Source organism: Hippopotamus amphibius, chromosome 2, assembly GCF_030028045.1.
Source record: "Hippopotamus amphibius kiboko isolate mHipAmp2 chromosome 2, mHipAmp2.hap2, whole genome shotgun sequence".
In the NCBI taxonomy this organism is placed as follows: domain Eukaryota; kingdom Metazoa; phylum Chordata; class Mammalia; order Artiodactyla; family Hippopotamidae; genus Hippopotamus; species Hippopotamus amphibius.
In genome coordinates, this window is record NC_080187.1 from 99,171,201 (window position 1) to 99,196,980 (window position 25,780).

The 25,780-nt window shown below is 45.6% G+C and overlaps 1 protein-coding gene across 8 annotated transcripts in view; it reads right to left on the reverse strand.

Annotated features, from left to right (window-relative positions):
- Positions 1-19,822, reverse strand: part of VLDLR (very low density lipoprotein receptor) — a 32,344-nt gene extending 12,522 nt beyond the window's left edge. For 4 of the 8 annotated variants that reach the window (XM_057724500.1, XM_057724496.1, XM_057724503.1 and 1 more), the window contains exons 1-4: positions 19,120-19,822; positions 5,384-5,503; positions 1,770-1,892; positions 238-360 (exon numbers count right to left, since the gene is read on the reverse strand). In XM_057724500.1, coding sequence (XP_057580483.1) covers positions 238-360; positions 1,770-1,892; positions 5,384-5,503; positions 19,120-19,201 — 448 coding nt within the window. In that variant the 5' untranslated portion in view covers positions 19,202-19,822. Of the gene's footprint in view, positions 1-237; positions 361-1,769; positions 1,893-5,383; positions 5,504-15,505; positions 15,591-19,119 lie in introns of all 8 variants that reach the window. The other 4 variants (XM_057724497.1, XM_057724498.1, XM_057724499.1 and 1 more) reach the window with 4 other exon arrangements.
- Positions 19,823-25,780: the final 5,958 nt, after the last annotated feature.

Consider the following 25,780-nt stretch of genomic DNA (forward strand, 5'->3'; position numbering starts at 1 on the left):
ACACGGACGTGACTTAGATGACTTACCTTCTTACTTCTATTTGCCTAGAAGAAACACCCAAGCAAGCAACGGTCAACTACCACGTGAACTTCTCTCAGGATTTGAGGGCGGTCAGGAAGGACGAGTCGTTGAGCAGACTTGCACTAAAAAGCAAGTCGAGTCAACGGCACCTTCCTGCCCACCCTTCTTTGAGCAAGAGGGTCTTTGGGATCAGCCCCTCCACACTGATCTTCTTACCACAGTTTTCTTCATCTTCTCCACTGTCACAATCATTTTCACCATCACACCGCCAGGACACTGGGATACACTGAGTGGACCGGGCGCCACAGCTGATTTCACTTATGCGGCATGTTCTCATATCTGTTGATGATATACAGTCTCAAAAGAGCCTCCAAACTCATCAGTGCAAAGCTGCTGCTCCTGTGCTGCCTGGGAGTGGTGACATCTGTAACTCAGTGGCCGGGCGCATGGCTGAAGTTCCACTTTACTCGCTGCAGCCGGGGCAGATCTTTTGCCAGCCCCATGGCGTGGGAGCCACGCCAGCCTGGGCTACCTGGCAGTCTACCCGGGAGCCTTGACCGCGCTACTCCATCAAGGTTCCGTGGCTTGCGCAGTCCTGGCTTTTGTTTTACTTGGCGTGGTTAGGTTCATTGGCTGGCCTGCGCCTTGACTATTACTTATCTGCTGGGTATCAAGGGACACACCCCGATATCGGCACCTAACCCCAACTTCATTAAAAGCCAGATGCTCTAACACCTATGAAGTCTTCCTTTGCCTGGATTCCTTCACAGGCCTCCTTCACAGCCTCCTTCTGATTGACATCTTGTGAAGGAGGGACACCCCCTAATTTCTGACTTTATGGGGTCATCCCCCACTACAGCTCGGGGCTGAATCTTTATGGAGCCTGTCTTCACCTGTGGTGACTCACCTCCTTTGGCCAATGCTCTTATTACTCCCCTCACTTCCTGCCTGGAAAAATGCAATGAACACGCATCTCTTCCTTTCCGCTTAATTTTCCTTTGTAATTATACTCCAGACCTAAATTTTGTTCATGTTAGACTTCCACTTTTAGTGCTTTAACAGGCCTCTACTGCTTTAAAAAAGGAATGCCGAGACTTTCTTCACCAGGACATGCAAATTATTCTGATTTATCTGCCCCAAATCATCTTCCTCTATGATCTCATAGACTCTTTCCTGAATATCAGCCTAAGGACACACACGTATTTGCATACCTATGAAGTTTCTCTTATTTAAGAACAAGCTGTAAGCTCCTTACTTTAATAGATTTAGGTTACATGTTTCTTAAAAATCCCTCTGTCATCCTATTTCCAATCACCTTACCCCTTCAGTAATAGATTTTTTTTTTTTTGTAACACGAGAAGCTGTGCATCTAAAAGCTTATACTTGGCCCGTGGGGTACACTCACGTCTTGACTTAGTTTCCAGGACGAGAGTACCATATGCTCAGAGTCATTATCAAACATCTGAAATCTATGCACCTAGTCAAGGAGTTCTTAAATCTTCTGGCTTCAGTCTTAAATGTTCAATAGTGAAGCTACCCAAGAGAACGTCAGTCTTGTTAGACTAGGGAGAACATTCTTTAATGTTATTAAAGATTGACTGTTAATGATTTGACTGACCTTGGAGTCAATTGGCCTAACTTCAAGGGAGGCCAGGGAAAACTAACCAAGTTTTAGATTATACGATACTTAGAGCTGTGAGACACGGAACAGCTTGGAAAAGTTCAAGTCCAAAGCAAGTCACACTCACGGCACTGCTCTGGGCTTTCGTCGGAACCGTCCTCACAGTCGGGATCCCCGTCACACTGCCATCGGTTGGGAACACACTGGCCGTTGTTGCACACAAAGTCAGACTCGGCACACGTCTTCTTCACTACGAAAGTTGATGTGCGGGGTTAGAGTTGAAGTCACTTACCCAAGAGCCCTACATTCTCATTGCGGGTACAATTGCATTTTGATATGTTTTACTCTGAAAATAAAGCTGAGTCGGTTAGCACTCAACTGCCAATATCCAGGAGAACCTTAGAGAAATCTTTTTTTTTTTTTTTTCCTTTTCTCCCAGAGAAGGAACGTGATCACTTGAGAGACTTAGCGGACACTGAGGTCAAGGAACCCTTTATAATGAACTTCTTGCCTGCTTGATAATGTTGAGATTAAGTAATATTTTCATTCTTTTCATACGGTTCCTCCAAGTCATTCAAGTTTAACAGTCAAACGTTTCATCTGACGACTGGATCATAGCATAACTGTTCTAGGGGCATCTTGTAACAACATATGGGTTTAGTATAGAGACAGACGACCCAGCTCCAGTACTGAATACTGTCACCCCTACAGGTCTATTGGGGCAGAGAAACCCACTGGGTAAGAAATAGAGAAAGCCCAAACCTGAGAATAAGAGAGGTTGTACTGAGCATCCGAGGAGTGGGCTCACATCAGCAAGCTACAAGTCACTGAGCCTGCTATGGAAGCTGCCAGTGCCCAAACGGACTACCAGAGTTAGACAGCCCAAGACAGGTATCAGTTCTGCTACTCACTCTCACTAGGGCAGCCTCTTCTCCTTCATTAGGGTGACCATGCAATTTGTTCTCCAAATTGATGCCGTCTCAGTAGAAAGGGGACACTCTTAATTTTCCCAAGAAGATAAGTATCGACCAGGACTGTGTTAAGCAAAGCAGGCAGCTTGGTCGTCCTACCCATGAGGAAGTCAGGGAGGAAGAAGAGTCTTGACAAGGAGCCACATCGGGTATTCTAGGCTCCTCCTTCAGATGAGCTCAGAGGATATTCTTCCTTGCCCGTGTGCCTGTACTTTCTACTTGAATTTCCAGTTTAACACATTCTTCTCTACCAAGTATTCTGTAAAGGGAAATCAGCTAAAAGCAACAACTTGCTGAAAAGATGAAAGGGACCACCTCAAGTCAGGGGTGTAAGCCAGTATGAAACCAGAGGGCTGCGCTGGGACAGCCTCAGGTATTGTTACTGGGGAGACAGTGATTATAGTCAATTTCTAGAACTCAAGATGGGATGATCAGTTATGATGATCTGAAAAGCATTCTTCACCTCCTAAAATTGTGTAGCCAAGGGAACAAGAAAGGCCATATTACTTTTTAGATTCACACCTGCTTCTAAAATCATGGAAATACTCAAATCCCAGTGTTAATGGTTTAAGTCATACCCAAGGCCCGTCTTCTGAGCATGTAGGAAGATGCCAGAGGGTCTCAGATTCAGTTATTGTAATTCACCCTGTAGTACTCTTCATAAGTTGTAAAAGAGAGTAAGCAATGGTTGTAAAGAGACCTCATGAATTTAAGAAGTATAAGATGTTACAGGGATAGAAAAGATTGGTCGTACTACAAAGTGAACAACAGATACACAGGGTCAGATAGATTGCTAGGGTTCCTCTCTCTCCATTCTGAGCACAGACTGGGAGGGTAAAGATAGGTTGTTTGAACTAGGCCTTGTGAGATGGAGAGAAATTTAGATGTGCCACAGGGGACGAGAACTACCAGTTCCATACTTAGGGTATCCAAGGTACTGATTTATCAGTTCAGCCTAACACTTGTAGAAGAATGAGTTACTGAGACTAATAGAACATGGCTTGCAGAATCCAAGCTGAAGTTGACTAAATAAGCTAGTTGACCTGCTTGAAAGAAAAAGCCTTGCTGAAATTGTAACCAAGTTCAACATCAAGAGGTTGGACAGGAAAAATAGGAAGTGGCTTTAGAAATTTAAGTAACTGTGTAGCTTTCCCCAACATCTCAAAATAAGCATTCAAAGCTTCCCTGAGCAAAGCTCCCACTTTCCTTCTCTACCTTCATACCCGGGAGGCCACCTTCATACCCGGGAGGCCAAGACAAATTCTGGCCAAGAATATATTTATTTTTTCCCACTTTGCATGATCCTGATTGCCTGTACATCTACCTCCTTACCTCTTCCACACTTTCCTGTTATATAGCTAGAATTGATTTATACAGAGACTATTTTAGGAAAAGCCAGCAATGACCCCTACAATGACTCAGGTTAGTTTCTACTGAGGTAATCATATGGTAAAGTAAGACTTCAAAACATGGAGAGCATAATTACTCTCTAAGAAAAAAAACGGGTTTTGCCAAATATATAGTTTAACATAGAAGAGGAATTGCTACTCACCCCTGGAGAACACCTGACAAGAGTGACCTCCTTTAGTGAGAAAGTTAGCGAGAGAATTATATTACCCAGGTCACCCAGAAAGAGCATGGAACTCGGTATCTTGTACAGTAGAATGTGTTAGAATGCAAAGGATGTAAACATGTCACACAGGAGAACTATTCTTGGTTCTGAGACTGGAGATAAGCTTCTTCCTTGAGATTGCAGAACGGACTTACTCTGCTTCCATATGAGCTACTAATCTACACATTGGCATGCAAACATCCACGATATTGCTCTGAGAGCTCAAGCATAGGACAGTCTGCCAGGATGTTTATACTATAGCATTTTTAGTAATGATGCATGAAGAAGTAGGTTTCTTCTGTATTTTTAGTTTGTTTAGTGGACATCTTTATGTAATGTCTTTCACAAGGCAAATGAGAGTGTTATCACCAACATTCATGCACAACCTTGTTTCAGGAGTTTGACACAGAACAAAGGGATCATAGAGCAAACTTCAGCATGTGTGCAAGGTCCCTAAATGCCATCTTGACATGTAGTTCTCAGCTCTCCTGGCTTAGCGAGAGATTACAGAGATTGCAAAAACAGGCATTTCTCATAATGATCTTTTAATAGATGCTGATTGATTAATATGAAGGCATATCCCTATTTTCTTGGGGGAGAGAATGTCATCCATCCTGCCTAGTGCTTTAAAATTAGCATCTCTGTAGATAGGGAATTGAAAAAGAATCCTTATCTGATCTTTGATCTGGGCTGGGTTATAGTTTCTATGCCAGGAGTTAATTAATCCCTGGGACTGCAGGGGATTTCTTACTGTCCATGGCTTGCTTTCTGGAGATCAGAACCATTTGAGAATTAAAGTCTGTTCCAGGCAATCTTCTGTCTCTATTCCTGGTCCTTCCCTTCATTCCCTTAGCTTCATATGCTACAAATTTGTCTGATCTAAGATCAACTGGGTCCTATCATTTGAAAGGAACTCCACTTTATCTTCAAAATTTCATACTCAAGTCAATAACCTCACATCAAACACTCAATCATATTCCTCCAGATCAGGAAGTATAGAATCTTTGGACTCTGTTTGGTTACAAGCAATTCTTAGGAGTGGATTCTATTTTCAGAATCTCGATACATTTGTAGAAACTAAGATGGCATCATCATCTTTCAATAACATGCATAAGTCCTAATGAGGTGGCAGGTGAGACTGTCCAGCTCTTTACTCACCACAGTTCTTTTCGTCACTGCCATCAGCACAGTCTTCGTCCCCATCGCACTTCCACAGCAGTGTAATACAGCGGCCATTCGTGCACTGGAATTGGGAGGGTTCACATTTGGCTTTTCTTCCTAAAATCAGGATGGAACACTTAGCTAAGCTGGGGTACAAGGATGGTAAGTTAGAGATGCTAGTTCCTGAAAGCCACGAATAGGAGTTCTCTCAGAGGGACAGCGGCAGACTCAGAGACTATAGCATTGTAGGGGCCAGAGCTGGATGGGCCTTGGGCCAGTGACTGACAGCAATTGAGTTCTTAGCTGGGCACACACCACTTAGATAAGACTAGATTTCCCAGCCTCTCTTGCAGGAGGCATGGCCATGGGACTAAGTTCCAGCTAATGGGATGTAAGCAGAAATGGTATATACAACTTCTGATACATACAAATATCCTCAAAGGGACAGGGGATCCAGTTTCCTTAATTTTATGCCTTTCTGGTTCCTTAATTTAATGCCTTTCTGGAAAACTAGGCACAGTGGGTCAATGGAGCTAGAACAAGATAGGAGGAAAGTAGATTGCCTAGGGACTGTGGGTGGCAGGGCAGGGGTTCACCTGTGGACTCATTTCTCTTATTCATTTAAGTCACTTGTGTTGCTATAATCACGCAGCCAAATCCTAATCCTTTAATGGCATCTCTTGTCCATGTTCTATACTGTTACTCATCAATGATGCTTCTATTGTGAGCAAAGTACAGGAGATTTAAAGAGGTAGCAAGGAGAGGGGAGAGGTTTAATACATGATTCCTCCTCTTAGAATTTGAGGTCTAATTGGAAAAATACATGTTTACAAAACAACTCCAAGATAAAAAGCAGAGGAAGGTACAGTTAAGAGGTAAAGGGAGATCATTTTTCAAATTTTTTATTTTATATTAGCATATAGTTGATTTACAATGTGTTAGTTTCAGGTGTACAGCAAAGTGATTCAGTTATACATATACACATATCCATTCTTTATCAGATTCTTTTCCCACATAGGTTATTATAGAATATTGAGTAGAGTCCCTGTACTATATAGTAGGTCCTTGTTGATTATCTGTTTTATATATAGTAGTGTGTATATGTCAATACCAAACTCCTAATTTATCCCTCCCCTCCCGCCCTGCACCTTTCCCCTTTGGTAACCATAAGTTGGTTTTTGAAGTCTGTGAGTCTGTTTCTGTTTTGTAAACATGTTCATTTCTATCAGATTTTTAGATCCCACAGGTAAGTGATACCATATGATATTTATCTTTCTCTGACTTACTTCACTTAGTATGATAATCTCTAGGTTCATCCATGTTGCTGCAAATGGCATTATTTCATTTTTTAATGGCTGAGTAATATTCCACTGTATATATGTATATACACACACACACACATATGGTATATATGTACCACATTCTTCTTTATCCATTCGTCGATGGACATTTAGGTTGTTCCCATGTCTTGGCTATTGTAAACAGCACTGCAATGAACACTGGGGTGCATGTGTCCTTTTGAATTATGATTTTCTCCAGATATATGCCCAGGAGTGGGACTGCTGGATCATATTTTTTTCTTTCTTTTTCTTTTTTTGGCTGCATTGGGTCTTTGTTGCTGCGTGCGGGCTTTCTCTGTAGTTGCGGTGAGTTAGGGGCTGCTCTTCGTTGTGGCATGTGGGCTTCCCATTGCGGTGGCTTTTCTTGTTGCAGAGCACAGGCTCTAGGGTGCACAGGCTTCAGTAGTTACAGCACATGGGCTGAGCAGTTGTGGCTCGCAGGATCTAGAGTGCAGGCTCAGTAGTTGTGGTGCAAGGGATTCGTTGCTCCCAGTATGTGGGATCTTCCCGGACCAGGGATTGAACCCATGTCCCCAGCATTGGCAGGAGGATTCTTAACCACTGTGCCACCAGGGAAGTCCCATATATTTAGTTTTTTAAGGAGCTTCCATACTGTTCTCTACAGTGGTCGTGTCAGTTTACATTCCCACCAACAGGGCAGGAGGGATCCCTTTTCTCCACACCCAAAGGGATATCATTTTTAACTTAGTGATGCAGGGAAAGCAAAGCAAGGTGGAGCCACAGACCTGAATTCTATTTCTCTGAACCTCAGTTTTCCTGTGCTCCATGTATGAACATAATTCACATAATGGTATGAATGAATACTTGGAAGTAGGGCACTTAGTTTTTTTTTTTTTTTTTGCCTGGCATGGGACAGCTCACATTCAGGTGTTTCCTATCATTAGCAGGTCTGTCCTTCTGGCGGATGTAATTTCTTTGAGATAAAAGGCAAAGATCTGGTGTCTTACTGCAAATATTTGAGAAAACCAGTGGAGCCATAGAGTTCATGCAGATTCCTTAGGGAGGGCCTCCCAGCAGAAAGCCTTGCGACTTCCTGCACCTTTCAGCATCTGCAGCTGTGGCATGTGGGCATAAGAAGAGATGCTACAGTGACAAGCACAGACTGGAACTCTTGTGTTATGTACACAATGCTCTAGTTGGCCTCCCTACTATTGGCTACTCCCTACTGTCTGGGAGCATGCTATGCTTTGTGGCTAATTTCCAAGGAGATTAAAATTTGGTCCTAGTTTACCATATGGGTGTGTAGTTACTTAGGTACTAAATGTGCTTGTTTAAAAACTATATGTACCACTCTGCCCTCAAGAGTCTAGTGAAGCTAGGACCCAGATACAAAGGAGTATGAGTCAATGGCACTTCCTACCTGTATTTCGTTTTTTTGTTTACATTTTTTTTTCTTCTTTTATTATTCTATTTTTGGCCACACCACTCGGCTCGCGGGATCTCAGTTCCCCAGCCAGGGATTGAACCCACGACCTGGCAGTGAAAGCATCGAGTCCTAACCATTGGACTGCCAGGGAATCCTCTTTCTTAAAATTTACCATGCTAACCATTTTTATTTATTTATTTGGCTGTGCCACGTGGCTTGAGGGATGTTCCCCAACCAGGGATTGAACCCGGGCCACGGCAGTGAAAGCCTGGAATCATAACCACTAGGCCACCAGGGAACTCCTCTTCCTACCTATATTTCATACTATTCATTCAATCCACAAATATTTTTTGGGGGCACAAGATACTAGGGATTTAGAAGGCAGAACAAGGGGAGGGTCGAGGTTGTCGGGAGGCATTGCGCACTAGTTTTTACACGGCTAAACCAGGCATGAAGCACCTGGCTGCCTCCCACCCTCCCCTGCTTATCACTGGAGTCTCGAGATAGTCTTAAGATTCTCAGTGCTGGGAGTATCTGTACCAGGGCCCACGGGCTGTAGTACTTTATCCCCACTACCTCTGACGATTGTGGGAGTGGTAAGAATCTACTCTGAGTGCATTACTTGAGAAGTAAAAAAAAAGAATAATTTATAGCCAGAGAACAGAAATACACATATACTTGGAAAGAAAAGTCAGGTTGCAATTAGAATACCTTTTAAAAAGGTTTTCATTCCCAAAGGTTGTTTGGCCAAAATGAGAGAAAAACACTGATGTTGATATCTACACTGTCAAAAAGGTAACCATACAATCCGACTTGGAGAGGGATTTAAAAGTACACGTCAGATGATGGTTTTCCACTTTGGGCTTAGGTATCTGGCAGATCTCTTTAAAGATGAGTCTTGAAGCTACAGATTCGGTAGACACTCAAGCTGGCCTGGGATTAAATATGGGCACACAAGAGCCTAAGGATAGCGTTTGGTCCACTATTAAGAAGGGTCTCTAAACGTACCTGTAACATACAAGCAATCCGCATAAATGCTGGGTTAAAAGCCCAACAATTCTGCTTTAAGAGTCACTGTTGAGCGGGCTCAGGACAGACACAGGCATTTTCTTAGGTTTATTCCAATATCTTAAGACAAAAAGGAGTTTAATTTCTTCCTTTTCTTATCTCAGATGTTTCCACTTCACCCGAGCTCCTGCCTGATGGTAAAAGCTGTGTTTTTACCATGACACACACGGCCCTCCATTAAGAAAGTGGAACAGTGGCATTAGGAGTGGAGTACGCTACTAACCAACCATCCCTGCTTGTTTAAGAGAGGAGCGGGGTGGGGGTGGACAGAGCTAGCTGGCTTCATGAGGGGCCCTTTCTTCAAAGAGAGGAGAAGAAAGATCCTAAGCTCTGTGGCCGTGCCTCGGTTTCTTAAGCTTCCTAAGCACTTTGTTTTTGGGAGATTGCTCCTGGGTAGAAAGGGCTCCCTAGTTCTGTTTAATTTCCTGCATCGTGCAGAGCAGGGAGAGCTCAGCCACCTGATTGCAGCACGGTGGATTTTCTGCCCAAGTTTCAGCAAGAGTCTCCCTTTACACCTGTGGTGCCTACCTGGGAATGCTGTCGTCCAGAACTCCAAAAGAATCAGAAGCACCAAATGAGTTAAGAAGCTTTGGGTTTGCAAGGCTTTGGGGGATTACAGGATTGTGGGCCTGTAGTCTATTTCCATCCATGACAGTTAAGTCTCAAGTTCGGCATTATACCTTCATAAAGGGAACAGGGTGAGCTTGAAATCCTTGACACCGAAGGTCCTTTTAATCCTTAGGCTAAGCTAAAGCCAGTGATGTCGCAAAAAATAAGTTACAAGTAGAAGCGCTAGATATCCTACATCCCAGAGTCTATCTGCTCAGGAAGGTGAAAACTTAGAGTAAATGTGATTTTTAGCAGGTTCCCCAAAGTCATGGGGTTCGCAGGAATGCCTGCACCGCAGCAGGATGCCCAAAGTCAGGAGAAAGGCTATGACAGCAGGGAGCCTGGGTGTTCTGCCTCTGTTTCAGCCAGAATTTCTTTTCAACATTGAAGTTTTGTGTAAGAATTTGAAAAGGGTTCTATAGCTTTAAGAAATCAAATGGTTGGACTAGATCTGGATTTCCTTTCAGCTCTAATACTGAGGTTGAATATCCCTGCCCCTTTGGGCCAGGGGATTGGAAGTCACTTGTACCTAGTCATATACACGGCTATTTACATTTGTAATAACTGAATGCCCAGAAGCGTTGAAGATTTCCTCGCTAATTCTGCACTTACACAGTCGGTATCAGACTCTGAAAACTTACTTCAAGGCGCCCATGTCCCAGGAGCCTTGCTTACCTAAATAGTTAACGCTGCTACCCAGACATGTTGGCAGTTCACTGGCTCCAAGAAACTCAGAGGTTTTAATGCATTTAGAAGTCAGCCTGCAGTTGTTGTCTAATTGTCCCTGCAAGGGTTAACATGGAAGAACAGTACGTAAGCTTCGGTTAAAAAAACAAACCAAAAAACAAACCAAAAAACCCTGCATAGACCTTACAGTAAATAGCCTTCCAAGTGGGCTACAAAGTTTCCTGTAGTGGGAATCTTTCCGAGTGGCACTTTTGCAGGAGTGCTCCAACAGGGATGCCCACAGTAAGGAGATGTTTCTGTGTGTCAGGCTCAGACATGAACTTCAACCTGCACAAAGGGGCTGTGGCTGCCACAGTGCCAGGACGACCAAGGCCAAGTGCTCCCATCTCTCACAGGCCTCCCATTGCTTGAGCGTATGAGCATTATCGTCTCCTGGAATTTCTTCAGTCCCTTTGTTTTGGCACTTCTGGGGCCGCCAAGGGCATTTATTTTTAGTGGAGCTCACGTCTACTGCTTGCCACTTGAACGCCAACCTTTCTATTCATAGGCTAAAACTCGTTTTAGGACAAGCAGCTTTCCAAGTCAGCAAAGAAGTTTTCCTACAAGGGAAGAAGGTTAGTAAGAGGAACCGAGGAAGAGGGACTGAGCTGTGTTCTGGCCTTAAAGTCAGCCTCTGAAGCCTTGTGAGAACCAGGGAGAGCCGAATAAAAACTGTCAAATACTTAAGTTAATCCTGCTGACCTACTCAATCCTGCAGTTCAATTGTCAGTTTTCCCATTTACATCGGATTGAGATGATCTTGAGAATCATAGATAAATAACTTTTTTTCTAATTGTTAGGCAAACACTGCTCTGAGATCTCAGTCTCTTAATTGATTTAATTCGTAATCCTACATGGTCAGCGCTACTGTTCCCTTTTACATATCAGGGAAACTGTTTGGAGAAGCGAGGACAGTACTTGCCCAAGATCACCTTGGGCAGAACTAGACTTTGAACTCGGTTAGTCTGGCTCCAGATATCATGTGACTGAGCATGTATACCAGCTAGAGCACCTGACTCGGAACCACTTCCTTCCAGAATATTCTGCTGACTAGTGATTTGGGTAGTGGCATCAGTTTCATCCAGAATTAGGTACTATCACGTGTCAGGATGACACTATCCTAACACAGTCTTACTGTTGAGGTAGAGCCCTCCCTCCCTTCCCCATTTTGATTTTTAAAAAGTGCTGCCTCGGTATCCCCAGCAGATCTTTTCCTAGAAGGACTGCAGTACTTGGTGTCCGTGTCTAGAAAGGCCCTCCTGATGTATTTGGGAAGCTGCTAGTTTTGCGGGTGGTAAGAAGTCAGCGCGTCTCAAGATCAAGTTTGTACTGGGAGCCTCTGAAGGACTTCTTTTTTTTTTTTTTTTTTTTTTTTTTTGAGTATATTTACTTTATTTTATTTTATTTTTTTTTGGGGGGGTACACCAGGTTCAATCATCTGTTTTTATACACATATCCCCGTATTCCCTCCCTTCCTTGACGCCCCCCCCTCGCGTCCCCCCCACCCTCCCCGCCCCCGTCCTCCAAGGCATCTTCCATCCTTGAGCTGGACTCCCTTTGTTATACAACAACTTCCCACTGACTGTTTTACAGTTGGTAGTATCTATATGTCTGTGCTACTCTCTCGTGAAGGACTTCTTAAAACACAGTGCTGCCCGCTCACCGGAGACTGACGTAGTAGGTCTAGTGGGAGGCCCACGTCTGCGTGCCCACCGAGTCCCCAGGGGCTGTGGACCCCGCTGGCTCCTGCCCACACGTCGAAACCAGGGCAGGGAGGCTAGAAGGCTAAGGTCCTACCCACAGGGCAGGTGACTACTTCATTCTCGGGGCTGGACGCTGTAGTGCCCCCCCCATAAGCCCTTACGAGCATCGCTAGATGGACACAGGTGACACCTGCCACGCTAACAACAGACACTGTGGCGACAACCTGATGTAACGCCTTTGTGACATGAGGTAAAATCTACCTAGGTGTCTTCCTAGGCATGCATGGTAAAGAGGTTCTTCTAACATCTGTCTTCCTCTCCCCACACGCCCGCTCTCTGACCCGCCACGTACTCTGCCTCAGCAGTCCAATAATGATCCCAGGTTCTTCTCCCCTGACATTTTGCCATCAAGTCCCGGGGGTGTCCAAGCCCTCACCTCTCACTTGATCTAAATTTGTCTCCTGTTCCTCTGCCTCCAGGCTGCCACGTTCGCTCTCCACATCAAGATGGTCCATCAGGCAGCCGAGAATGGTCCACAGTGCCAGGGATGGGACCACTCGCAGGCTTCTCACGGGCTCTAGGATTGAGTCTAGTTCCCTACCCATCTCCCCTCTGCTTCTCCCTATCACCTACCACCCGCTCACATGTCATCCTTGCACGAGGCCCTAGATTCCTTTCTTGACCAACGAGGTGTGGTCTCACTGCTTTCTCACTGTCTCCTGTGCCTGTCACACAGCTGTCACATACTGAGATGTGCTCACCTACCTGTTTCCATCTCTACAAATGGAGATCCCCTAAGGCAGGGCCTGGGGTCTTTGTAACGTGGGATCTGGTGCCTGACACCTAAAGATTCTTCAGGCTTTAGTGAGTACTCCTGGACGCATCCATTGATTTGTTAGTTCGCTAATAAAGCTGGTCTGAACTACAGACTTTTTTTCCAAAGCATTCTTCCCAGGTTTTCTCAACTTGAAACCAAGTGTGAGCAGTTGTTTCCCTAGCTAGAATACTTTGAAAGGCTCTTAGGTTACAAAGGCCACAGTTCCCTATGACTGCAAGGGTACTTTCACCTCATCTTCAGATACTTCATCATTTAAAAACAGAGCACTTTCCTGCACTTATATATCAGAATGAGTGTGTCCGTAGGGGTAGGTTGGCCTCGCTTCCATGTGAGGAGAGAGGTTCTGGCATGCAGGGAGAGTTAGCAGCAGCTCACTGGTAAAGTTTGAAATTTCAGGGATTTTACCTTGACAGATTTTAGCACTCTTTGGTAATGTGGGCAGCCATGCATTGCTGATTGGGTCCTATCACCTTGCAGGATCATCTGCAGAGATGGAATAGTTCCTGGCTTTGTCACATGAGAGTCTAAATTCTCCATGAGTTTTTGAGAAAGCTTCATAAGCTGTAACCCACGTGGTGTGTGGGACCTCCAGCAACCTTCAGCTGCTACCTGAGTCTTTTATGATTAAGTCTTAACCGCTGGGTCTGCTCACTCCCATCCAGAGCTTCTATTCCAGGTTGTATGTGGATCACTGATTTCCTGGTTTGACTTCCCCACTAGACTTAATGCCATGAAGTTGGAAGAGCCCAACTTCTTGGTCACTGTGTCGCCACTGTCTGGTGCTATGTGGCATGCGGTGGGCGTGCAGTAAATGGAGGTCAAGTGGTTTTGGGCAGATGTACAAAGGAGGCTGGCATCAATCTACCACCTATGTAGTGAACCTACAGATCAGTTAGTAACTCAGACCTTGGGAAGGTGTCTTAAGAAAACTAAAGATTAGAAGCAGTTTATAAAACAAGTACCTTATTTACTCATAGTATCTGCAGGAAGAATTATAGCACGTGAAGTAACTTGCAAATGTTGTCTATTACCAAGGTTTTTATCACCTCCCTTGCTTGGCAAATTGCAAGCCCCACCAGATACCCCACCCCATCCTTTACCACAACCACACATTTAGATACATAAGGGCAACTAGACAGCAGGGCCAACTCAGATGACCCAAGTGGGTGGCAAGGTCAGCCACTCTAGCCAGTGGTCCTGTCTTATTGTTTCTGTCTCCAAAGTTATCTCTTAAATACAGGGCCACGGATGTCCTTTCCCTGCTCCATCCACTCATGTAGCATCTTTAAAATACAAAGTGGGCAAAGGATCTCTAAGCAAATATTAGCCACTTCTAGCATAATCTCTGCATTTACTCTCACAGCACGCGGCGGGCATTCCCTTGTTAACTTAGAATCCCCAAATAGCCATCAGGCCCAAACTTAGAAAGGAAACTTCACATGAAGGGAAAAGTGTGCCAAGTTTAAGGTACCACCTGCCATCTCATTTAGTCCCTGCAGTGCATCTAGTGTATCTAACTAGCTGATATTAATGATGTTTAGAATTTTTATTGCAAACCAACAGAAGAGCTTAGCAGAGACATCAGACTGAAAAAATGCACAGAGTGAAACTGAGATCATTTTCATTTACAAAGCCAGATTCTCCTAGAGCTAAGTCATTCCTCTGTCTTTAAGTCCTATGAAAAGCTCTCAGTCTTCAGATTTCCTAGCCAACAACTTTTTTTTTAAGCTCTTTATTGGAATATAATTGCTTTACACTGTTGTGCCAGTTTTTGCTGTACACCAAAGTGAATCGGCTGTATTTATATATATATCTCCATATCCCCTCCCTCCCGCAACTCCTTCCCGCCTTCCCTATCCCAGCCCTCTAAGTCATCACCCATCATCAAGTTGATCTCCCTGTGTTATGCAGCAACTTCCCACTAGCTATATGGGAGTGTATATATGTCAGTGCTACTCTCTCACTTTGTCCAGGCTTCCCCTTTGCCCCCCGCCCCTTGTCCTCAAGTCCGTTCTCTACATCTGCATCTTTATTCTTGCCCTGTCACTGGGTTCATCTGTACCTTTTTTATTTTTGTTTTGTTTTTGTTTTTGTTTTTTTTTCATCTGTACCTTTTTTTTAGAGTCCATTTATATGAGTTAGCATACAGTATTTGTTTTTCTCTTTCTGGCTTACTTCGCTCTGTATGACAGACTCTAGGTCCATCCACCTCCCTACAAATAACTCAATTTCATTCCTTCTTATGGCTGAGTAATATTCCATTGTATATATGTGCCACATCTTCTTTATCCATTCATCTGTTGATGGGTATTTAGGTTGCTTCCATGTCCTGGCTATTGTAAATAGTGCTGCAATGAGCATTGTGGTACATGTTTCTTTTTGGATTACGGTTTTCTCAGGATCCAACAACTCTTTAATGGGCCAAAACACTGCCCCTGGACCACTTACTTCTGCTCAACAGGTACGTCTTGTCCATCACCTCTGCCCAAGGTTTTCTTGGACTTTGTCTTGAAAGCAGTCTCCGTGCTGTGGCCTAAGCACAGATGGGAACAAACTAAGCAATTCTGAGTCTATCACCTAACTACCGGGAGAGTAGCCATATGAGCCCACCCTGAGAAGTGCTTCTAAGGCAGAAACTTTTAGCATTAGCTTCATCGTAGTCCTTGTTGTAGTCCTTTGAGGGATTTAACTTTTTATAGACTAGTATATGAAGATGGCTTTCTGAAGAAAGGTCAGCATCTAAAGTAAATTTAATTGTGACTTGAAATTGTATAGGTGACTGTCTAAATTTGATCACTATTCCCTCTAGAGAGGGACAACTTTATCCATATTCTGTAAGAACTAGAAAATGGTCTAAATAGTTAATACCCATTATCTATATTTCTATGCTATGCTTCACGTCTTCTGGTCTCTGGATCAAAACCCGAAGCCATACAGCTGGGGGCTGTCTGTTCCCTTGATCTTATGGACGTGTTCAACTCTAGGAGTTCTTGCTAAGTCTGATCCGTTGACACTCCTCCTGGAACAGAAGGGGCTTATGACTATTTTTCACCTCTTCTAGAATTGTAACAACACTGCTCAAGTGAGATTGAGTTTATGGTTATCCAGTTTAACAAAGGCAGAAGCACTTCTTTTGAGCATGGAGGCTGCTATCATGAAAATATGCAGTATGGTTATACTGAAGTCCTAACAGTTGGCAGCTCTACTGAACTTGGTCTTTATACATGCTGCAGGTATCTGGGGACTCAAACAATTCGAGCAAAGAATCAAAATGACCCAGGGCAGGTACATAGCTAAATGTCACGTGAAGCCGGCAGTGGGGCCATCTGGGGAGCAATGGTGCTCCAGACTGCAGGCAGCTGTCGCTGCCAATGAAGCCTTGACTGGTGACCCTCCTTTAAAGAGTCCCTTCTCACATGCTCCTTCTTTGATCTAGATGAGGATTACAATCATTGTCCCATCTCCTCTTGGTGCTATCCGGATAAGTCGGGTTTAATTTCCCCCTGCCCTCCGGTCTCCTATCCATCCAGGTACTGCCAATTTCACACACCCACTCCCCACAACAGGAGAAGTTCTGTTGACTCTTTTGTTTGTTGCTAGCCATATCTGAATAGCTCTCACAAAGCCCTGGTTCTTCTAGGCTCTGGCCTTAAGGAATATATGGTACCCCAGATCCTAATCCTGACTACAGAGGCTGGAGGAGAATGTCCTAGAACTCCCAGGGATTTTTTTCCACCAGGTATGCTCCATTATTGAATTTTAATTTCTCTTGTTAGCCTGATTTAAGTTCCCTGCCAGAGTCTTAAAGCACACCTGCCCCGTCCTAGAGTATTTTAGACCAGGATCATGAGTGTGTATGGGAGGAGTACAGAAGACCAGGGCCAGAAAGTTAGCCCATATGCCTTGGGGCTTTGAATTTCAGACAGGAGCCAGCTTGGGTTAGCTTAGGGTCAATATCTGCCTCAGCCAACCCCAAGTTTCCTCCAGTTCAGAAAGGATGTCTCCTTTCCTTCAAAGCATTTAAGTCTCTCATGGGCTTCTATTTTCCAGTGTTCATGGCAAATCACATATTTCACATGTGACCTAGGGGAGCAAAAGGGATGCTCACCTACCTGATACAAGATGAACATATGGCTTCAACTAACTCATTTCGACAATTCAGGTGCATTCCTAGCATTCTATAGGATAAAGTTAACCTCCAATGGAAAGTTAGGTCAAATTAAAAGAATATGAATAGGACACGCAGCAGAAACAAATCTCCTCTTCCCCCTTCCTGGACAGTCATCAGTAGTTGCTGGTGTATCTTAATCTTTTGAAACGATGTGAAAGGTATAACGCAAATCATGGCACTACTCTGAGAAATCATTTAATAAGTTAGCATTGCTCACCCATTAATGATTAATGTTAGAGTCTGAAAACTTTCGTAAGCAGGGCGTTTCAAAGCTCTTAGTTTGGTTACACATCAGAGGCCATCTTCACTATACACTCCCCTTTTTCAAGGAGCCCAGGCAGGGGAAAGCGTTTGGGACAATAGTCCATTGGAGCCTGTGGTTTTCCACTTTCCCTTAAAGATAACATTTCTCAGGCCGCTAAATTACGAGTCCGCGGAGCCACGTGACCAACCTAAACGTGATCGGGCGGCCAGCCAATCGCAGAGCGCAGAAAAGCCCGTCCCAGCTTCTCACGCTCGGGACAGTAGGAACCTAAGGGCAGGGGGCATTCGGAGACTCAACCCCCCCCCCCCCAAGTACTGCTTGAGGGGCTGCTTGACCACACGCTTTAAAGTTAGCTCTCACTTCAGGAGACACGTAACTACAGGCAGGCGGGCCTCGCAAGCCACCGGGAGACAGGAGCTAGGGACTCTGGAGTGAGTACTTAAGACGGGGGCAGTTTTCCGTCCCGATTCCCCAGAACTGGCGAGCCAGCCCCTTGGTGCCATGTCGAGATGACTTCAGGGACCCGCCAGGATTCTCACCGAATCCTCTGAGAAGGGCTTCCTGTCGCCTGCCTGGGAAAGTTGTGCGGCCCCAAGTGGGAGAATGGCTGAGGACAGGGCTCCTAGGCCCAGTGCGGCAGACCCTGGGGCCCCGACAGGAGTCCCCACCGCCCTCCCCAACATGCCACAGTCGCACACCGGCTCTCCCAGCGCTCGCGCGACTCCCTTTGATCTATTGTTTAGAATGAAGGCTAATTACAGTCACCAGATTAGGACTCAGTTCCTCTCGAGGAAATCTCACGGGGAATGAGGCTCGGCAAACTAACCTGATTAGGTCTTCGTTCCACTCCCCTCCCCCGTTCAGCTATCCTGGAGACCCGAGAGGTTTACAGACGCGACCGGGAGAGTGGAAAGGGGGAGAGGAGAGAAACATCTAGAGGGGAGTCCTATTTCAAGCCTCACTCGTCCTCTAACCCGCACTCCAGAGAGACGGCCCGGCGCCCGGGGAGTCGCAGTCCGGGTGCGCAGGCTGCGCACTTGTCGCCGCTCGGCGGAGACTCCGGGCGGCAGCCCCACCGAGCGTGCGCCCACTCACCGCGGCGGGGATCCCAACCCCTGTCGGCCCCCGGCGCCCTGCATCCCCGGAGGCGCCCTTTCTCATCCACCGCCCGCTCCCACCCTCCCTGAAGTCCGAGGAGCGCGCCGGGGGCTGCCGCGCACGTCTCGGCCCACCCGGCCCTCTGCCTCCTTCCTAACACTCCGCCTGGGCAGAGGAGACGTAACCATTGTTCAATCGCTCAGAAGCCCGTATTCCCCATCCCCGGCCCAGCGGAGTGAAAAACGAGGCAAAGCGGAGGCTTTAGGGTAGGGAGTGTAAGGGAATGAAGACTAGTTCGGGCCAGGCTTTAGGACACCCCAGACCCCACTGTCCCCCCCAGCCCGGCTCCCGGGAGCCGCGGTGCTGACACCTCAGAGGCGCCGCCGGGGTGGGGAGGGGAGAGGAGGCGACGGGAGCGGAGAGGCGCCTCCTAGGAGGGGGGGTGGGCAAAAGGAGACCCGCTCCTCGGGGCCCCCTGGCGCCCCGGCTGGGTCCGGGCAGCCCGCGGAGGGGCGCGTCCTCACTCACCCGCTCCGGTGGCGCCGCTTTCCTGGGGCGCCCAGCACAGCGCGAGCAGCAGCCAGAGCGCCCAGCGCGCGGACGTGCCCATGGTGCCCGCCTGGATGGTGCCGCCGCCGCCGCCCGCTCCGCACAACAAGTTACCAGCCCTTCGGAAAGGAGGAAGGAGGTGGGGGCGGGGAGGGAGGAGGGGGAGGAGGGGAAGGAGTCGGAAGGGGGGGGAAAGGGAGCAGGGAAGAAAAAGGTGCACCCCCTCCCCTACAACTTGCACAATCTCCCCCCCTCCCCCCCCACCAGCCGGCCCACCTACCCACCCACCCACCACCCCGGGCTGCAGCGGCAGTGCAAACCGAGCCCGCGGGCAGAAAATAATGCAGGCGCTGCAGAGAAGGGGAGGGAAGAGGAGGGGAGAAAGGGAGAGGGGGTGGGGAGCCGAGAGCCGAGAAGACAGAGGAGAGAGGAGCCGGCCGCGGAGCACCCACACTGGCGGCTGCTGGAGCGCGCGGGGTGAGGAGCAAGGAGGGGGCAGGAGGGGGAGTGGTCAGCGGGGCGCGGGGGGGCGGGCGCGGAGGCTTCAGCCCTCCTCCCCCTCGAGGCGCTCCTCTTATAAGCTCGCGGCAGCCAGGTGCCTGCGCCGGGGGTGTGTGAGTGCAAGTGGCCTGCCAGTGGCCGCGGACGCCGCCGCCACCCGGGCTGCTCCCGGGGCCCGGCAGCTCCGCGCGTCAGCCCGGGGCTCACGGGGGCCCGGGGCGGCCGCTGGTTGGCTCGCGCGCCGCCCTCGCCTCCAATCCCCGGTGCCTGCCCTAATTTCCTGATCCAGGGAACCTGCCGCCGCAGCAGCTGTGCGCTCCCTACAGTCATTACTGTACCTTCCCGGCAGCCGCCAACAGTAAATGCAGCAGCAGCAGTTAGCACTGATGCAACTACTGAGGCTGTTGCCACCGCCTTCCCACTAACCGGGCTTACAGCCCCGGGGGTGGGGGGGGGGGGAACTCGCGGCTTCCAGGGGCAACACGCATCTCTCTACCACCCTCTCCTGCGCCTCAGAGAGAGGCTGGTACTATGAGGCTGGTAGGTAGCTTCTTTCTTGGGCCTCCTCTCTCCACTTAAAAGTGATGAGGAGGAGTGGGTCTAAACGTTTGGGCTGCTCTGATGTGGGGTTGGGGATGCCTGTCTCAGTCGCACGCGGAGATGCCATTTGTGCTAAAAATTAAATGTGTCTTTAAGCGAGAGCGTGTGTGTAAGGAGAGTGCGCACGGTTGTGGTTGGTCCTCTGTAATAGAATGGGACTAAAATAACCCAGTCTGGGATGAGGAGGAGGGGTATCGCTAGCGGAGCGCTACATTCTCTCATCAACGATTATAGCTAATTGGTAATTGCACAAATGATAGTTGGAGGGCCTGTAATTAAAAGCTTAACCTTTTCTTGCTTGGGGGAGGGGAAACCCGTGGGTTTATTCTTCTTGATATAGTTTGCAACATTCAATTACAAGGCTTAAGGAAAGAAAAAAGGAAGCAAAGGCAAGACTCCTATAAAGGATTGATTTCCTGTTTTGTGTCGGACGATACTGAGCCTGTAATTTGCTTTTTTGTGTACTTCAGTTTTCTTGCACAATTTCCCCTGGCTGTTCCCGTCTAACCAGACTGGGAGGACACACCGAGCTATTTCACCTTCTTAAAGAAAGGGTTTATATATTTTTTAAAAGTTGTTTTGATCTTGAATGATTCAAACTCCACCGATTTCAATAGGACCAGCTCTGGCGCTATTCTGTTGATGATATGAGAAGTAGAGGACTTCTGCCTAGCTGTGTTCCTCTTGTCTTGCTGCTTCAGGGCATTTGTCGAGGCTAACCATCGGATGGGATGTTTATTAGGAACCTACTGGATCCGGGAGACAGGAGAGGAAAATTCTAGGTCAGGATACACTTTGGTGGGCCCAGAGGATACCCAGATTGTGACTGGTCAACGTGAAGGGGCTTAACTCTACGTATTGGTGGAGACTTACACTGCAGTTCACCTCGGACTCTATTTTGGTTGTGCTGTGGTTACACGTTTGATACAAACTGTAGCAGCTGCACATGTGTTGCATGTGAAACTGAGTTGAACTCTGCTTTATGCCATTAGTAGTGAAGAAGTATGCATTAAGGGATGACTCTTATGCACCTAACAGGTGTTAAGGGATGATGGTAAAGCAGGTGTGTGGCATTTTCAATATTTTGGGGTTCTGAAAGACAGTCTGACAGTGAGCTGTGTCACTCACATGAGAAGATGTGGTAGAGGGGATGAGTGGAAGCAATATGAAAAGGCATAGCATTCATATAGTCATGTGGCTTGTTTTTATTATTTTACTCAGAGATAAATATATATACTATAAGCTGAACACTGATATGGTATAGTAAGATTTACCTTTAACAAACACGTTATGCTTTCTATCGCTCCAAAGAATTTAAATAAACTGTTGGTGAACTTAGCTGTGGCTCTCTTTTCAATCCTGTAGCTCTCTAGTTGAATCAAAAGGAAGCATAACTTTTGGCTCCACCTCTCATTGGCTGTGCAACTTGGAAAAATCTCAGTGCCTCTCTGCCTGCCTCCTGACCTGCAAACTGAATACAAAACCAGTTCATATAAAGTCAAAGTGCTCTGTGGCCTCAAGGGCCAGCTCTCTGCAAAGTGTTGATTACTAGACAGAAAGGTTGTAAGGAAGAGTGAATTTGATTAATAAAAAAGTAATTGAATAGCCAACAAGATAAATGTATCACGAGTGGAGATGGGTGTGGCTGAACTAGCCTCAGAGAGGCTGATGCTGCTGGGTACAGAGCCTTCAGGGAAATGCATAGGCAACCCCATTGCCGCAATCCACCACGTTTGTTAATTTGTTGAAGCAACACACATTGAACATCCCTGGGTAGCAGGCGCTGTGCTAGGCAGTGGGTGTACAGAGATGCTTGTCTGAGGAAGCTCAGGATCTGGTGGGGGAGGCAGAAAAGTTGGCGGTTGTCGTACCCTATGCACAGCTCACACTTAGGTTTCAAGGTGCTGTAAGGTTACAGGGAAAAAGTAGCTAATCTGACTGGGGCACAATGGGATCAGAAAGGGCTTTCCAGAGCACTTGTCTCTCAGCTGGATCCATCATTTTTACCAAGCAATTCCAATTCTCTTTACTGCTGGACACATGGGAGGATTACACTTCCTGGCTCCCTTATAGTTAGGTGGGGCTGAAAGATCAATTTTGGCCAATTATTTGTGAGCAGAAGTTCTAGGGTGCCACTTCTGGACTGGAGCATTTAATGGGACTTGCATGAGACCCTCTCTTTTGGTCTGCATGGTGATTAGAAAAGCTCAAGACGTGGCTGCTCCCTCAGCCTGGTCTCTGAATGACTAGACTGAGTAGTTCTCTGGTGTCTGCATGTCTCTGCAGTGCTCATAGAGACTAGAGGTCAGCAGATGGCCGGTGGCCTATTTTTGTATGACCTATGAAAAAGAATGGCTTTTACATTTTTAAAGAGTTGTACCAAAAAATGAAGAAGAAGAAAATGCAACAGAAATTGTATGTTACTCACAAAATGTAAAATGTAGACTATCTGGGTCTTTAGAGAAAAAACTTGCCATCTCCTGACACTGAGTAAGAAATAAACCTTTGTTGTCTTTATCTGCTGAGCTTTTGTCACCCCAGCATGACCTCTCTTTAACTTGACTGATACTCTGGGTAAAGAGGCAAGGAAGACCCTCGTGAACAGAGGGAACAAAGGCAAAGAGCATCAAGTGTTGAAGGAAACACGAGGGCTGCAGAATGGTCCTATGTTGGGGTTCCAGTGGGCTAACAGCAGGAAGTAAGGTTAAGGAAGAAAGGCAGGGCCTGGATTATATGGAAGGGTGTATGAAATGCCAACACTTTTTTTTTTGCATTAAAAAAAATTTTTTTTAAATTGAAGTATAGTTGATTTACAATGTTGTGTTAGTTTCAGGTGTACAGCAAAGTCATTCAGTTATACATATACATATATGAGAATATGTATATATTCTTTTTCAGATTCTTTTCCATTATAGGTTATTATAAGATATTGAATATAGTTCCCTGTGCTATATAGTAAGTCCTTGTTGTTCATCTGTTTTGTATATAGCAGTGCATATCTGTTAATCCCAAACTCCTAATTTATCTCCCCCCACCCCCTTTTCACGCCAACACTTTGGACTTGATCTTGTAGGCCATGGTGAGGACTTGTGATGGATTTTTTATTCTCCACTTAAAAAAAATTCATTGTTATACAATTCACTGTGGAGCAATTATAAAATACAGAGAAAAATAGAATCCTTTTTAAAAAGTATACTTTCAGTACCCAAAGATACTGTTAACATGTCCATTTCTTTCCTTTTTAAAACATTTTTAGTTATATCCTCAGATCACAGAATTGTATTGACATTATTATAATTGGTCCAGATATGGCTCTATTAATTTGTTGATTTATTTTTGCAAAACAATAACAACAACAAAAAAGAACAGTATCCATGAGCCCAGTACCACCTTCAAGAAATAGAATATTGTCAGTAACAGACATCTGTGTAGGCACTTCTGCCAGTACACATCTTGTAAGCCTTCTCCCTGGAGGAAACCACCATTGTGATAGATTGTGATCAGAGGCCTGACATTCAGTGTTGTTTAGAAAGTTCACTCTGGCATGAAGCGGTCTGTGACTTCTTTGGGAAGCAGGGTAGAATAAGACTAGAGGAAGAACAGTTAGAGGCCCTGGTAATGAGGGAAGGCACCGAGAAAGGACAGGAAGAAGCTATTATTTGCTGTCAGAAATATTTGTATAATTCTTTCAAGAGATTTTTCTGCCTAGTCCTCTGGATAAAGCTTTTAGAACAGTGTTTTCCCACCATGGTCAATGCATAGAATCCCTGGCAAGGTGTGTTAACAGCAGATTCCCAGGTCCCTCTCCAGAAAATCCTGACTCCATTGGTCAGTGTGGAGCCCAAGAAGCTGGATGGGTAACTTACTCCAGGCGACTCTTAGGATTAGCCATGATTAAGAAACCTTCCTAGAGAATGCCTTCTTCAATGCAGTCTTAACTGCCAAGTAGTTTTACTTCTCTCAAAACTGTATGTATATATTTGTCCAGTTTCCCCAAGGAGAGTGGTTTAGGGCCCACAGACAATGGGAAGGCTAATGTTGGGCATTTCTTTTTCTTCAAGTTCTGGAAACTCACGAATATGGGCAGCAGAAGTCATCTTCAAACCATGTTGCTAGGCTGAAGCACCAGTTCCTGCATTTTCTACTTCTTACCCTCACCATAGGAAGTAAAAAGTGAAATGAACTGTGCCCTTCAGGAGCGTTCTTCTTCTAAAGCATTTTGATGGTAACTTCTTAGGAATCCATTGCACCATTTTCTAATGGTGTGGCAGCCAGAGAAATAAATGGGATTCACCCCACTCTAGGCTCCAGAAGTAGGATCTGATGGTTTAAACCAGTGGCTCACAAACTTTAGCTTCCATGAGAATCACCTGAAAGACTGGTTAAAACAGATTGCTAGGCCCCATCCCAGAGTTTCTGGTTCAGCTGGTCTGGGGTGGGGCCAGAGTGTTTGTATTTCTAAAAAGTTTCCAGCTGTAGCTGATGTTACTGGTCAGGGAACACACTTGGAGAACCATCGCTCTAAATCCATCAACATAACTTCCCCTCTCAGCCACTGTGGTCAATTCAAGGGCCTCAACCAGTCAGCCTATGGCCTTCTGGCCACACTGAGTGGATGCTTCAGCCCTAAGCACATTATGCAAGTTGGTCTAGTTATAATGAAGTTCAAGATTTTTGCATGGTTAGAAAGGCAGCCTTTTTTCCTTTCTGTTTTCTTTTTTACTGACATTTTATTTTCTTATTTTAAAGTTTTTTCCCAGCACTATTATTTTTATTTTTTATTTTTTGATTATTCATTTTTAACTTTATTTTACCTTGGATCATAGTTGATTAACAATATTGTGTTAGTTTCAGGTGTACAGCAAAATGATTCAGTTATTCATATACATGTATCTATTCTTTTTCAAATTCGTTTCCCATTTAGGTTATTACAAAATATTGAGCAGAATTTCCTGTGCTGTACAGTAGGTCCTTGCTTGTTATCTATTTTAAATACAGTAGTGTGTACATGTCAATCCCAAACTCCAATCTATCCCTCCCCCTCCCCCCTGGAAATCATAAATTCAATCTCTAAGTCTGTGAGTCTATTTCTGTTTTATAAATAAATTCATCTGTATCATTTTTTTTTAGACTCTGCATATAAGCAATATCATATGACATTTGTCTGTGTCTGACTTACTTCACTTAGTATAATAATATCCAGGTCCATCCATGTTGCTACAAATGGCATTATTTCATTATTTTTAATGGCTGAGTAACATTCCATTGTATATATGTATGTATGTGTACACACACACACATGCACACACATCTTCTTTATCCATTCATCTGTCGATGGACATTTAGGTTGCTTCCATGTCCTGGCTATTGTAAACAATGCTGCAATGAACGTTGGGATGCATGTATCTGTTCAAACCATGTTTTTCTCTGGATATATATGCAGGAGTGGGATTGTTGGAGTGTATGGTAGTTTCATTTTTAGTATTTTAAGGAACCTCCATACTGTTCTCCATAGTGGCTGTACCAATTTACATTCCCA